At 43.6% G+C, this 14959-nt stretch overlaps 1 protein-coding gene across 1 annotated transcript in view; it reads right to left on the reverse strand.

Annotated features, from left to right (window-relative positions):
* The window catches only part of LOC149370515 (MAM and LDL-receptor class A domain-containing protein 1-like), a 196959-nt gene that overhangs the window by 135497 nt on the left and 46503 nt on the right, over positions 1-14959 (reverse strand). The window contains exons 14-16 of the mRNA XM_089577902.1: positions 14596-14741; positions 11916-12032; positions 4589-4712 (exon numbers count right to left, since the gene is read on the reverse strand). Coding sequence (XP_089434028.1) covers positions 4589-4712; positions 11916-12032; positions 14596-14741 — 387 coding nt within the window. The remainder of the gene's footprint in view (positions 1-4588; positions 4713-11915; positions 12033-14595; positions 14742-14959) is intronic.

The following is a 14959-nucleotide window of genomic DNA, read 5'->3' on the forward strand; positions in this document are numbered from 1 at the left end:
CCTATATCCACTAAATTATAAAAGTCAATTCAATTCAATTCTTTTTGTTATTATTCCTTCAGCACAGTACATTACATCATTGTCTGGATCCTTAGCCAAAGGCTAGTTATGGATCCATGCAATAAAAGCAAAGAGATTAGTGAGGACAAATGCTTTCTACTGCATGCCAAAATAATACACATAAGAATGGTGGAAAAATGCAAAGCGTACAAGCAAGATGATTCAAATTACGGAAATACAAGAGGGCTCGTGACAAAAAAAAAAAAATAGAAGAGTGTGCAGAAAAACAAACCTATGAAGGCAGGAACAGCATTCTTTATACAAAATAAACGCAGTAGCCTTAGAAGTGATTATTCAATGACATTTGAATGGCAAACCCAACATAGACACTACAGAGAATAATAAGAGACAATCACTAAGCGATTTGCATTGTAAATCAGGTAATTATTTGTGACAGAAAAAAGGTCTTCAGTGAAGTATAAGGATTAGACGTTGCAAAAACTGCACAGGGGATTTTATTCCAAGTTTTTACCCCTTGATACTCGAAGCGGCGCTGGCCATAGTCATTGCGAGATGTAGGAACCAGAAATCTTCCCTGTGCTGTTGAACGGCTGTTAGTTGGGGCTCTATGGAATGTGTTCAAAGGAAAGGGGGAGATGCCGGAGAGGACTCTTAGTACGAGTAGTGCAACGCGAAAATCTCGAAGCTGCAATGCCGGCATTATTTGCAGTCTAAAAAACAAAGGGCGAGATGGCGTATACGGTGTTGTGCAAGTCATTATTCTCAGTGCCCGCTTCTGCAGGCGTAAAACAGGTTCAGTGTAAGTGATGTAAGTGAACCCCCATGATTCTATGCAGTAAGTTAATTGGGACTGGAAGAAGCTAAAGTATATTATTTTTAGTGTGTGTATTTCGAAATGTCGCCGAGCTTTGGCCAGAACGAAACATGCATAAGATAATCTGCTGCGCCATTTTTCGATATGCGGTTTCCAGTTTAATGCAGCGTCTAAGGTTACACCCAAGTAATTAACAGTTTTAACTTCTTCAATTTCTTTATCTCCTATCGATATTGCGGAGCAGGTATTCTGGTATTTTTTATAAGGGGATGCAAATATAACATATTTAGTCTTGCCTATGTTCAAAGTGAGTCTATTTGTTAAAAACCACTTATTGACTCTCTGAAGTTCAGAGTTTAAAATATGCTTGGCTGTTTCAACGGAATTAGCGGTCACCAACAATGAGGTATTGTCGGCGTACATAATGGCACGGGTATTTATTAGGCAATCGGGTAAGTCGTTTATGTAGAGTGTAAAAAGTATAGGCCCCAGTACTGAGCCCTGCGGAACACCCACGGAAATAGAACGCGAACTTCACGCGTGTTCGTCAATAATAACACACTGTCGTCGCCCAGTTTAATAGCTTCTAAAGAAGTCGAGTGATACACCTCTGAACCCATATCGTTCTAGTTTTTTGCATAAAATATCGAGATCCACAGTGTCGAATGCCTTCTTAATATCCAGGAATACACCAACAGAAATATTGTTATTATTGAGTGCTTCATTGATTGAGTCAGTTATAGAAAGCACAGCCGTGGTGGTCGATCTAAATTTCTGAAAACCAGTCGTTTGCGCTCGTGAAGCCAAACAGCAATAATGATGAAACTAGGAGGCCAGCAGTAGCGTTATTCTTAGTTTTGAATTGAAGAACAGAATAAAGCGCAAAATAGGGGTATATAATGAAGAATGGAATATTTCTCGCAACGCTTTCAAAGATGAACAGACTTCCGTAACAAGAAAAAAAAGCGAAGAGACAAAGCGTTCAGTATCGACGACGGTGAAAGCCCCAACCGAAATCCGAGTGTTGTCTAATTGAGCTTACAAGTAAGATTTCTAAGCTTTAGTTCGGCGTTATTTGCTCCAAGAATAATTTGTGTGCTTTATTAAGCATAGCCGGGCTCTATGGTATGTTTGAGGGTGACGTCCTATTGCGCAGCCCATAACATTTCTTCTATAAAACAGGACGTCACTCCCTCGCCTTGTCGAGAACGATCGCAACTCACAGTAATCAGGGAACGATACTGACAGCAGCCATAGGTCGAAGTTCAATGAAAATGGGCCTTCCGTATCAATCAGTGAAGAAATAGTTGAGCGTCAAAGTACTGCGCCATTGATGTAGCATGCAAAAAGTAGGGTGCTCGCCAAAGTCAAGTGCTGCATACACTGCGAAGTGGCTGACCTAGATCACTAAAGGACATTTCCGTGATATGATGGAACAGCTCAGCCAGTGCATTTCGGGATTCTTACTTACTTAAAACTAAGAAATATTAAGCTTATAGATTTACGAAACTTAGGCATAAAGATGTACAGCCTTTGTCAAAAGTTTAGAGCCCAGGGGGTTTGCTTCTCGGCCACATTGCTTTGCTCGTAATGCGTCCTCAGCGTCCCAAATCTCCTGAAGGTAAGAAGATTTTTGGTCCTGCTCCCTCCGATGCGTAGGACCTCCATTAGTGCTACAGGAGCGCCACAATATTGCTTAGAAGCAAACCCCCTGGGCTCTAAACTTTTGACAAAGGCTGTACGTGAAATCCGCTTCCGCACATAAGTTCTACGGCCAAGGCTTCAAAAAGTGAGATCGTATTTATCACCGTAGGACAGATTATTCACTAAAATGTTATAATGAACCTTCGAAGCAAGGCCGTTAGCGTGAAAGTTTAAATTCTGACCTAGAAGCGGTCGCATTTCTAGCATTCTCCATTTGGTAGAATTCTTCTAGAGCATGCGTCTCCCGAGATATCCGCCCCCAAAGCTAGCGCTCATTTTGATTAATTACGAAAGGAAATCGCTGCCAGTCGAAGCAAAAATCCTCTCTATGCGACGCAGCTGTAGAGTCAGGGGCGTCTGTTATTTCGATAGCCAAAAGCGAATCGGGAACAGTTCTTAGGTAAACCGGTCCCTGTGTGAAGTTCGCTGATGAAAGGACCCATCACGTAGGGAGAAATTTCGCGCTGATTGCAGCTTCCTTGCATGCGCATTAATGAGAATTGAATTGATAAATTGAAAGCGAATATCTCGCAACACACTTTTCCAAAAGAATGTCGCCAAATGGCATTGTGTAGCAATGAAACTGCCTCGATGTTACCCAGTATAAACATACCCACATACTGCAGTCACTAAGAAATTCAACTAGCTGCCTGAGAGTGACAATTATCATCTCACTTTGTGCCCCCTTGGCCGCATAACATATGTGCAGAGGTGTTTTTGACGCACCTGTCAACGTCTAATTTAAAAAAAATTTAAAGCTTAACTTTGATCACCCTGCACAGTAAGAGGGCAGATGCAAAAGAGCGGTGCAGTTTAAAAGCCATGCCTAATAAACAATAATTTTCTAAGGTATTGTGCTTAAGTTTGTGATGGCAAGCTATGGCTGCAAAATCATTATGACAGATTAAAATTTTCAAAGCAAGGCTGGTTCGGAGGCATGTTAGCAGGCACTAAATAATGGCTGGAGCTCAGGCTCTGTACGCGAACACAGACTGTGCAAGGTGCCGTGAAGTCCAAGAATAGATTTTCGTAATAAAACAACGCCACCAGAATATAGCCCAGTTAACCTTTGGAAGAGCTGATTTGAAACGCGGAAAGAATGTAGCAAATAAAGCCACCTGCCGATGTCATGGTACGCCCGCAGCTACCGGCATATCTGGTAAAACAAATGGGATGCTTACGCTCTCTCATTTATTTCAAAGATTAACATTAGTGACAAATTGTTGCTCAGGGCTATAGTAAAACCATTACCCGCTGAAAATCAAAGATTCAGCGAAGTTCATTACTAGGCGCGTAAACCTCTGAATGTGGTTGCCGATGAATGTTGCGGTTAATGAGGGTAGCTGTTTGGGAAAGTTTATATACCATGACGGCAAATGTAGCGCTCTAAACACAAACACAGCACCAAGCGAAGAAGACCCAAGATGCGCTATGTGGGGTTCTCTTCGTTTGGTTCTGTGTTTAGAGCGCTCCTTTAACAGTGATCAGGTTAAGCTTGCATCGCCAGGTGATATCCCCCTATAATTTAGAGTCTGTCACACACCACGCATTCAATGCTGAGCAAGGATGGCACAATAATGAGAACGAATGAACGCTCAAGCATCTCTCAAGCCCCGCCCCTGTCGTCTGCTTCGTCCACGTGGGCAAAATCTTCGAGAGCGCAAAACCTTCGAGAGCACGCGCTTCTTGACCCTCTTGCCACTTTGTGATCTCGACATCTCAAGTTTGCACGTCAGGATACTCTCTCTCTAGGCGCTTTTGCTCGACATCACGACCGCGTAGCTGAGGGCCGTCTTGCAGTCGCTGCTTGCCTTCGCGGCTAATTTTGGGATGTTCGTCCGGCTAAACCTTGTGGTGCTGTCACATCAGTGAGCGTCTAAGTGGCAGTGGACTCGTGCCCGCACCACACTCAACGTGGCGTTGACGTCAAAAAGGAGCATGGCTTCGGACGACGACTAACCATCACATGTCCCTCTAACAGCTATCTCTGTAAACTGGCTGCTATTTTTAGTCTTCCGTACTGAAATTAATGACGCGTGTCCTACTCACCTATTGATGAAGCTTCGGCTCCTTGCGGAAACGTTTCGCACCGATCGTGGTGACCGATGGCTATGTCGTCAAGCGCTACATAGGCTGGCGTCGACGCGACCCCGGTGGTTCCTCTGAAGCGAACCTGTGAGGGAATGTCAAAAGCCGCATGCAGAAGGCACTGTCATGAGCATAACTGAGCTCACGTTCAGTGAAAAGTTACCTGATACGTTTACAGTGAGTCAGCGGCTCTCCACCCACTATACCTACCACAGAAGGGTTCATAGCAGTTCAGTTCGTGGCTAATCACAAAGGTGCACAACATCGCCAGACGCCTTCAGCATAAAGTAGAAACATAAATGCACTCCTCAAACCTTATACTGCTTCATTCGATTGACACTTAAGCGCGAAAATGTTTACGAGTGTTACTTGTCAGAAAGCATCACAGAAAAAAATGAGGCACCTGATGAATCTAGCTTACTGTGTCCAAAAATAAAAGACACCTGAGCCTCTGAATGGCTAAAATCATCTGCGCTTATCTGGTGACGTCTTGTCTGTGCCTTTTCTTTCAGGTCCACACATTTCACAGTGTCATGACAGCACAGGGTAAGCCCTACAATTCCGATGTATTTTCGTGCATACTTGAGATCAGTTTTCTTCTAAAGTGCAAAAAAAGCTCATTCGCTTTGGTTCATTTCGTTCCTGAGTTTGAGCTCCTTTACCGAACCCGAATTGAAGCATTGAATAAAAAAATTACAGCATTTTTATATTTCCCTTTTCTCACATAACATTTTTTTCTCATTTCATGGAATAAAAGACTTTTGGAAAAATGCAGCCCACACGTGTACCTTGCTTGGTAAGTAGCTTTTTCATCTCTCTGTAGAGAAAGCTGAAAACAATCGGCCTCGTTGTCCAAATGTAGCAGAAAATCAATACTAAGATATTTCAGATATTCGGTTAGAAACAACTTGCACAAAAGAGTCTATTTGAGACATCTGTCAAGGCATGTAATGTGAAATTTGCGCTTCTTTGCTTATTGTTTTCTTTCTCTGGCGCCTTTGAGATATACTGTGGATCTCTCCCAGTACAACTCTATCCACGACAGTCCACTTGACGCAATCATTTCACCATGTAGCAGCCAGGTGAGCTTCCAGATGAATTCGTGTATCAGAGGGGATATCACAGTTGGGTCGGGTTACCACGACAATGTGAGTGGCGCGTCAAAACGGTAACTGGTAGATGGGCATCTGAACGAACGCATTCTTCGGTGTACGCTTCATTCGACCTGGGTAAATAGTTCCAGCATTTTGCATCCGCCAGCAGACATAACTTGAGGAACCTTGGCTGAGCAAGTTGGACCAAAGAAGACTTTATGGGGCGAAGATATTATCTGAGCTAGTGCTCTGCGACGCTGTAAAGAGCTGTGTTCGGGAAAGCCCTTGCTGCTGACCTCCAACACGAAGTAACCTTTTCTTGATGCGAGTAAATAAGTAAACAAAGTGTATATTATTCTTGCCTAAATATTTTAATATTTATTATTTTTGTTATGTTTATTTATTTATTTATTTGCACCTCAAAAGCCCCAATGAACGGGTATTACTTGAGGGGGTGGAATACTCAGCAGAACATTTCTTCAAAGGATGATTTGAATGATGATGAGTTGGTCAGATTCACGATGGCGTTTGGCAGGTCATTCCAGTCTCTTGCTGTATGAACAAAAGACGATGACAGATGCGCAGAAGTGCGGGCAGGGGGAGGATAGACTGCCTTCGTGTGGTTTGTGCGATTGGAGATGCGAAGTGCGGGGCTGATAACGAAGTTAAGCAATGGATGATAATAGAACTTATGAAATAGACACAGTCTGGCAATTTTTCGGCGGTTCGCTAGGGTCGTGAGATGAGCATTGCGTTTTAGTTCAGTTACACTTACATGATAAGAATAGGCTGAGAAAATGAAACGAGCTGAGCGATTTTGTAGAGATTCGAGAGTAATGGAAAGGTTATTTTGATAAGGGTCCCAGACCGCGCATGCATATTCTAATTTGGGACGAATAAGTGTTCAATAAGCAAGGGATTTCACTGATGGGGATGCTAGTCGCAGGGTTCGTCGAAAATAACCAAGGACGCGATTTGCCTCGTTAGTAACTTGAGATATATACAAAGACCAATTTAGATCAGATGTCAAATGGATGCCTAAATACTTATAAGTTGATACTGAAGAGATTTCTTCATTCCCGGTTAGATATCTTGAAGATGGTTGTGAATGACGTCGGTGGAATGATAGGAGAGATGTTTTTTTTCATATTTAAGGACATTAGCCACGTATTACATCAGGTTAGTACGTGCTGAATGTCAGACTTGAGAAGCAGAATGTCAACTCTGTGAGTTATAGGCCGATAGATAATGCAATCATATGCGAATATGCGAATGTTAGAACATATGTTAGCAGGCAAATCATTAATATATATGAGAAAAAGAAGGGGGCCCAAGACGGTGCCTTTAGGTACCCCAGATATAACTGAGGAATAAGAAGATGAGCATTTATTAGCAAAACCAAAATGCTGTTAATTAGTAAGAAAGCTGCATATCCAATTAAAGACAGATTTGTTAAGATTGAGACGTGAAAGTTTTAGGAATAGTCGTTTGGGAGGAACTTTATGAAAAGTTTATCAATGTGTAGTTTATCAATGTGTACCAAAGGTTCTTTCCCGATCCGGTGCTTGCAGTCCCACTGTATCATGCTCACAGGAAAACCAGAAAATGACGAAATACATTGCTCAAGCATCATTGAGCATGTTTTGTGTCTCCAAGCAAATGCAATAATAAATTTACACAACTGCACGCATGCGCAGAAATACCGCGCCCCACTAAAGCTTAGAAGAGGACACAGTAAAGCGTTCCAGCGTTCAATAAAACACGCCACGATGTTCTTGCGTCGCCTTACTGCTCTAAAGAATGACGTGAGCTAAGAGAAAGTCCAAGTTTTGGATTGAACATAATTTTTTTCTTGCTGGAAAAAATACGTGTGAGAACAAGCTCCGAAAAAATCAGGGGTGCACACTCACACTTTATTTTACAAAATGTTACGTCATGGCTTTATTACAGAGTGAAAAAGCATGTGAATTCCAGAAGAGGACTGATGCGAGCTGGTTGGTGCTTGTTGATGGAAAGGATGCGGACAAATCAATGGAGACGCATATTCGTGTGTGTCTTGGCCCCTTTGTCCTGTCTTAACCCTATTACATCCTTTCCATCAGGATGTGAGTTAATGAATAATTTTCAGGAATGTTTCAATAATTTCTTATTATAAGCCAGGTCTTAAGACCTATCCAGCAGCGGATAAACAGCTCAGCAGAAGAGACTAAACAATGTGGGGGAAATTGCAAACCGGGGTGTTTCTAAACCTCCAGCTGTACCGTAAATGGCATCCGGAAGTCTTGAATCCTAGATGTACTCACTGCAATAGCATTGCAGATAGTGTCCACATGGTCTGGACGGGCACTTTCTATAACGACCCGAATAGAAATGTAGAGTCTTGGGAGACCTTATTACTCAACCCCGAAGCAAAGGAGCAACGCAGTCATCGGTCTCGCCCTGATCGCCGCCAAGTCCCCAGTAATTCCGGCCGATTGTTGCGGGAATTAGTGGGGGTTTAGGCTAAAGCCTTCTCTCTCCTTATTTAAGACGGGTGCGAATAAAAAGTATTTCTCTCTCTCTCTCGGCATTCCAGATTGCCAGGAAGTAAGAAATCAGTTCTTTTTTTAAATTGCAGCCCACCCTGAGCAAATCACTGCAGTCACAAACACTCAGTGCTGTAAAACGTGCTTTGAACTTCGAGGTTTCATTGACAACGCTGAAGAAAGAGCGTTAGTTAAGGAGGAGAAACGGTCTCGTAAATTACATGCACTTATGGGAACACGTAGTATAGCCGCGAGCGTTTTAGATGTGTTACCATGTGCAAAGAAGCTGTACACAGCTTTTACGTACATGAACAGGCAATTTCGTAACAAACTCGTCGGTATTTCGCCTGCAGTGAGCGAATTTTTTTTGCCAATACTCGTGACAAATTCTCATCGAAATTGTTGGAACTGCTTAAGCTCGCTGAACCGTTTTGTCTGCTATGCATAAGCGCAAGTCCCCGTTTCCAGGTTGGGCTGGTATTATAAATAATCCTTACATCATATATATTTACGACAAGCTTACACACGCTGGAGTAGAGCTGCAAGCTTGGCTAGTGTGAGAATGTTCATCTAGTAAATGGGTGTACGAAATCTTATACAGGCAAGGGGACAATCCTGCATGAAAGTTGTTCGGGACGTACAGTATAAAAAAAAAGGTATGTGTTAGCGCTCCATGGGTTGTACTTGACCATTGTGAGGTGCGGTTTCTGGGCGCGAGATGTGACGCCACAGATTTTGGATAGCCTCTGAGCGTGTTCTCTTTTTGTTCACTGTTTATGTGTCACCCTTCAGCCAATAAACTTCAGCTGTGAGTATCCTCGCATCCTGTCCACTTCTTATGCTCTCAGCGTTTTTTCGGGCAGTAGCCCTATTTAAGAGACTTACACAAAGAACCAAACACGCACGCGCTCGCGTTGTGGATAGTCTCGCAATCCGAACGCAAGCCGCTCTGGGCGCACTCTCGATGCGGCCACCAGCGTTCTTCGCCATGACATGTTGTATTGAGACGCGGTTATGTGTGTTTGGTGCAGTGTTATCGGCAACAATGTTCCTGCGCTGCAAAGACAGACAGTTTTGAATTCACAGCCAATGATTACGGTCAAACAATGTGTCAGGATGGGGGGTAGGCCGGAAGAATATTTAGACCGCAGCTCTTAAGCGCACGTTCGCGGGTTGGGCCGTGTCGCCGCCGTCGGTGTAACCGAGCCAAATCGTAAAATAAAAATAAACTTCGCCGGGACTGGAATTCCAACCTGCGGCGCCCTGAACAGATCAGCTTCACTGGCCACTGCACGAAAGCACTAGGCTATTGCCGCAGCCGAACAAACCTCGTGTTGGTTTGTTGGATCGCTTCAAATAGAGATGCAACATACCCACTACGGGGAGTGGCCCAAACAGCAGTGCACGCTGCCACTGTGCGTTGCACATCATCGTCTTCTACTAATACTGCTGTCGGACTAATATACTCATTCCCGTGCGCTGTCCACGCTGCCCACGTCCTATTCATCTACTAATACTGCTATCATACTAGCGTCACCGCTAGGCTCCGACGACCCAGCTAAGCAAAACGGTGAGCCAACAGAGCCTGAGATGCCGATAGAGCTACGCTTAAATTTCGCATTAGGGAGAACCGTAATCGTCCTAGAATTGTTTTGGGCGCAATGTTAGGAATCTGCGCCTCGTGAGTTATGTGACGACCACTCACAATGCTCAGAATAGCAAACAAAATCGAACGACGGCCACGGCTATGATTTAAACTCCACCAGCGCCACCGAATCCACTGGCTTTTCCAAAGTAGACTGGTTGACTTATAATGACTAATTTTGTTCTTGGTCATGGGAAGCTCAGAAAGACATTTATTGGATGCACGTGCAGTGAAAAGCAATTTCGCCGCTCTTCAGGGAGCCTTGGCGCTTCTCAAACCATTGAAACTCCTCGCCAAGTCAGTGTGGCTTCCCTCTATTTGGGGCGCTGCAGCACTTGCCAGCATGGTATCGTGCTGTAAGTTATCGCCGCAGCATATGCTCGGAGCATGTCTGCGAACAGTGGTGCTCCAAAGGCTCCGAGGCTACGAAGATTGACTGGAATGTGCGAATAAAGAATAAACAGTTTCTGTTCCATCTTTTGAGGGTAGATAGGTGAACATTTTCGGCTTTTTTTTATAACACCGTGGCTTACAGGTCTATTTTCGTATATTTGAAGGCCAAAATGTGAAAATTAAAATGTACGATATATGTTTCTAACATAGTTATCGACACAAATGTCTTTATACAAGGCGGAAATTGACAATTTTCACCACCTAGAGGCGGCGCCTCTGTTTATCCTATATTACAGAGTTGCGCAGAACTCTTCTTTAAGGCTAGAGTTGCTTTTCGGGGCTTGAACTAGGTATAATCTCGCTTGTCTTAAAGATTTACGAAGAACTAACCCTTGTTCGACGATGGTTGCAGCCGCGTGTGATACAAACGGTCTCCGGCGCAAGGAAATACACAGTACAAGAACTCGCTTCCTGGCGTTTGAAAACCGCCTGCCTTAAATTGCAGCAGTGGCAGATTGGCGCGCATTTAGAGGGAATTTAAAATAAACAACATCTACTATAAAGGTTCTCGTAGAACCGGCAGTATGAAACATAGAACATCAGGTTGCAAGGCCTAGCGATTCTCATTTTTCATGCTACTTTGCAGGAAACAAGCGAAATGAGCTTCGCAATCCTTGTGGCTTGAATTTTAACTTAAAAACCTTTCCCTTTCGGGGTTTTCTCATGTTCGTAAATTCCACGATCTCCTACTCTAACTATGAATGAAAATTTGTGATTGTGTGCTCAGGACGACAGCGAGAACAACGCGACCTCATTTTCTTCCGTACTCCCGTGTCGGAAAAATTGCGGACATTTTTTGCTCTCGTTTTATTCCTGACCAGCTCATGGAGTACATGTAATGAATGGAAGGCCACTATGATAAATTTTGTTCGTCCTATCCCATTTCATTCTTCCCCGCCACCCGCCTTTCTGATGATTCTAGGGAGGCAGAGTGCAAGAGAATGAGAGCGAAAAAATGACAATACAATTATTACACGATCCTCCCATTACCCTTCCTCTCAACGAGTGACAAAGTGTCAACATGCAAGCGTAATAACCAGTGCAATCAGCGACACAGTCTCGCAAAGAACTCTTTGACCTTGAAATGGGCCGGTTAGTCGTGTGCTGCGCGATATTTCTTAACCAAGAGAGCATTACATTTGTGTAGGCACTTCTAGACAAATCAAGTCATACTTTCAGAAATATAAGCTCCATGTCTCATAAGAACTGCGCTGTCATGGTCTTACAAGCTTTTTACTACAGCGCAGAAACATCTTGTTGCCATGCTCTCCATGTAATGCTGGCAGCAGAAAAGTGGCCCAATGAGATAATAACGGCTCTTATAATTCGTTAACCAGCGGATATCTACCAGCACTGATAAGGCACATTTTACAGCAAAATTAAGGCATGAGCGTTAGAATATGGCCGCGAACCTCTCACGCAAACGAGGAAGGTAATCGATTTCGCGCACAATGATCCTTCTTCGAGTAGTTCGTGGTACCACCGTGGTGTGGCGTCGGTTTCGCTAAGATTGGCAGTATGCATCAAAACACTTTCAAGGCTGCGAAAGGTATCTTCAGTGGCATCCTCACCCGTCTGTTATTTGGTACCGCGACGCGGCCCAGCTGCCACTTGGGAGAGCTGCCGCCTTCTTGCCGCCAATGAGGAGAATCATTCGATTGAGGTCGAACAGCGTCGACGGACAGCACCTGAAGTGAGAATGAATACATTAGCAAAGCAAGATTTACGAATGCTCCCGGTGATGAAGCAAAAATTGAGCAAAAGCTTGCAAGCAGCTTGGCAAAAAAAAAATAATAACTTGACTTTGCTAAGCTGTGGCTTAACTTATGGCTAAATTCCCAGGAGAACTCTGCCAAATAATAGATATAAAGAGTACTCCACCTAACACTACACAGTTTTTAAAAATAGGATTTTTGAATTAGAAGAGAGCTTTTTTCAACATAGCATTGCCAGCGGTGTAGTACTTTTATGGCTATTTCGACCAGTTACGTCCACAGGAGAGGTTGATTTGCCCGCAAACTTCTCGAAAGCGGATGTATGTTAGCGCGATGTAGCCAAAATTTTTTGGGACGCATAGTGGAGATAACCGCGTTTTTGATATTATAAAAACATATATGGATATTACGTTGCGCTACATGCCTCTCAGTATTAAAAGAGCCTAACAGTAATAGTTAAAAGTTAATTACTCAATATTAGCTAACCAGCCTGCTAGTTAGCACGACTTAGCTGTATTCAAATGTACTATTCCGCTCACAGTGCTAAGATGAAAAAAAAGAGCTCGGCTAATTCTAAAAGCATATTGTTAAAAATTGTGAGAAGCCTTGGGTCAAACACCCAATATTTGGTTTAGCTACAGTGGATCTAAATAGTTTAGCTAAAACAACGAAAGGGATTGTCAAGTATCTGCAGTTCAAACTCGTTCATTCTTTCCGAAGTGGCGCAACAGCAATGTTAAAAAGTGATCACCTGATTAGAGTTTGCCCCGGCGGCATCTGCCTACTCCCGCTATCATCTGCGGCGGTATATTTGTTGCATATTCTTTCGAGTGCGAGCTTTATGTACTTCTACTTGTCTGTATTAACTGCAAAACCCCGTATTAACGCACGTCTACTTGCTTAACGCTGAATTGAAAGTTTATTGTGGTTGGAGCAGCGCAAACAGACGCAACAGAGAAAAAGAATAGAGACACATAAACAGCGCTCATCAGTGCGTCCTTGTCTTTTCCGGTCCTTTGTCTGTTTGCTCTGTTCCACCCAAAATGAACCTTCACCGAGGAGCCCTACTCTTCACGATACTACTGCAATTGAAGACGTTTTCGAATGGTAAGAGCCAAAAGTCCGCGGTTATGTGAAATCAGTAGAAACATTTTTTTTTCGCTAGCATTTTAATTGATGCGTAATCTCGAAGCATGTGGCATGATTTGCCTGGAAGCTTCATTGACTGAGTCCTAGAATATCAATGAGTGAGAAAAATGGCCGATTTGCTCTTTAAAACCTTAGGGATTTGATGAGTGTGCAATAAATGTACATATAAATAAATTTCACTACAAAGCAATCTCATTTCGTCCTTTCACTATCATGGACCTTGTCGTAAAGGAGCCGTCCGCTACCCTTTCATCTCTCATGAGCCGAGATACTACGCAACTGCGTCGACGCCAAACCTGGTTTCAGCCGCAAGTTGGGGGGCACAAATAGCGCACCTCCGAGAATGTGTACACTTTCGCCCCGTTTGCAGAGCCACAGGCAGTACAGCAAGGAGTAAAAGGACTTAATCTAGAGTGTTTATGTAGCGAACAAAAGTCTCTACAAAACTATTTGCGTTGTGGCCGAGTACCACGTCAGCGTCCCTATAAGTTCCGAAAATCTATTAACGCTTGCATGAGGAAGCGCTAGTGGGTTTGAATTTAAGATTATTGGTCTGCGCTAAGTAAAAATCAGTAGCGCCATCTTTGTTACTGTACTAAGGGGCGCTTGAGTGACTGCATATCTCCTCGAAGCATGTTACTTGCATGTCGAGAACACGGCTTGATCAGCACGTCATTACGCGAGCAGCACCAAACACCTAAGAAAAATTGCAATAAGGAAGACATTTCTTACTGCAGCATTATGCCCATGACTCCAGTGGCCAATATTTCTTTGGTGTACTCGGTCTTTCTGAATCCTAATGCTGCCACCAGCAGTCGCATTTCACCCTCAGCGGGGAGCTAAATGTGTACAATTTATTGTTGAAGTGAGGTAATAGAAAGTATAATCCGCATGATGTGTTTCGTAATGTTACTCTCCTCTTCGGCCGCGGTGGCTTGGTACAACGTACAGTATCTTGGCTTCACGGCTCACGGAAACCGATTCCATCATCAATCTTACTGATTGCTGGCCTTGTAAGTACACACTGCGTTCAAATAAAGTGTCTCTCTCTGACGTACACCCCTGAAACCATTTCAACATTTCTCCTCCTACTCCTACAGGTAGGCCAAAGTTGGAAATCTATTTTTAAAGTGTCGTCAGGCTACTATTCTTCGAAGACAGGTCACTGAAAGGTAATCTAGCAGAACTTTTTGCTGGGCTAGTTGGTCCATTCTGACATTGGTGAAAACAGCGCGAAAGAAGAAGCCCGAAGGCGAAACGAGGAAGAGACAGGAAAAAAAAAAAACAGCGCTCTTTCCTGTCACTTCCTCGTTTCGCCTTCGGGCTTCTTCTTTCGCGCTGTTTTCACCAATGTCAGAAGGTCACTGAAAGTTGGCTCTAGTTTTACCTCTAGTTTAGTATCCTTGTTGCCGGAAATGATGTACCAGAATTCCGCGCACTGCGTTATCTTCGTGTTCTGGGGAAGGAGCTCCCCGATGAGTTCGGCCCGATCACCTGTCTTCCGCTCGTAGTTGTTGAAGAAAAGATAGGATCCTGAAAAAAATGGTAAACGTCGAGTATTGCAGGTGAGATTGTTACTTTGCACTCTAAAACACACGTGTAAGCGCACTCCTTAGCGGTGCTTTTTCATTTAGCGTCCTTGTCGCGCTTCACTCCAGCACCACAATTTTCGCTGTTGGCGTTGGCATGAGCGCCAGTGTCCATAACGTTTCTCGATAACTTCAAGCTACGTGGCTCTGTCGGGAACCGCG

The sequence above is a fragment of the Amblyomma mixtum genome, chromosome 1 (assembly GCF_055824585.1).
Source record: "Amblyomma mixtum isolate Tamu chromosome 1, ASM5582458v1, whole genome shotgun sequence".
NCBI lineage: Eukaryota > Metazoa > Arthropoda > Arachnida > Ixodida > Ixodidae > Amblyomma > Amblyomma mixtum.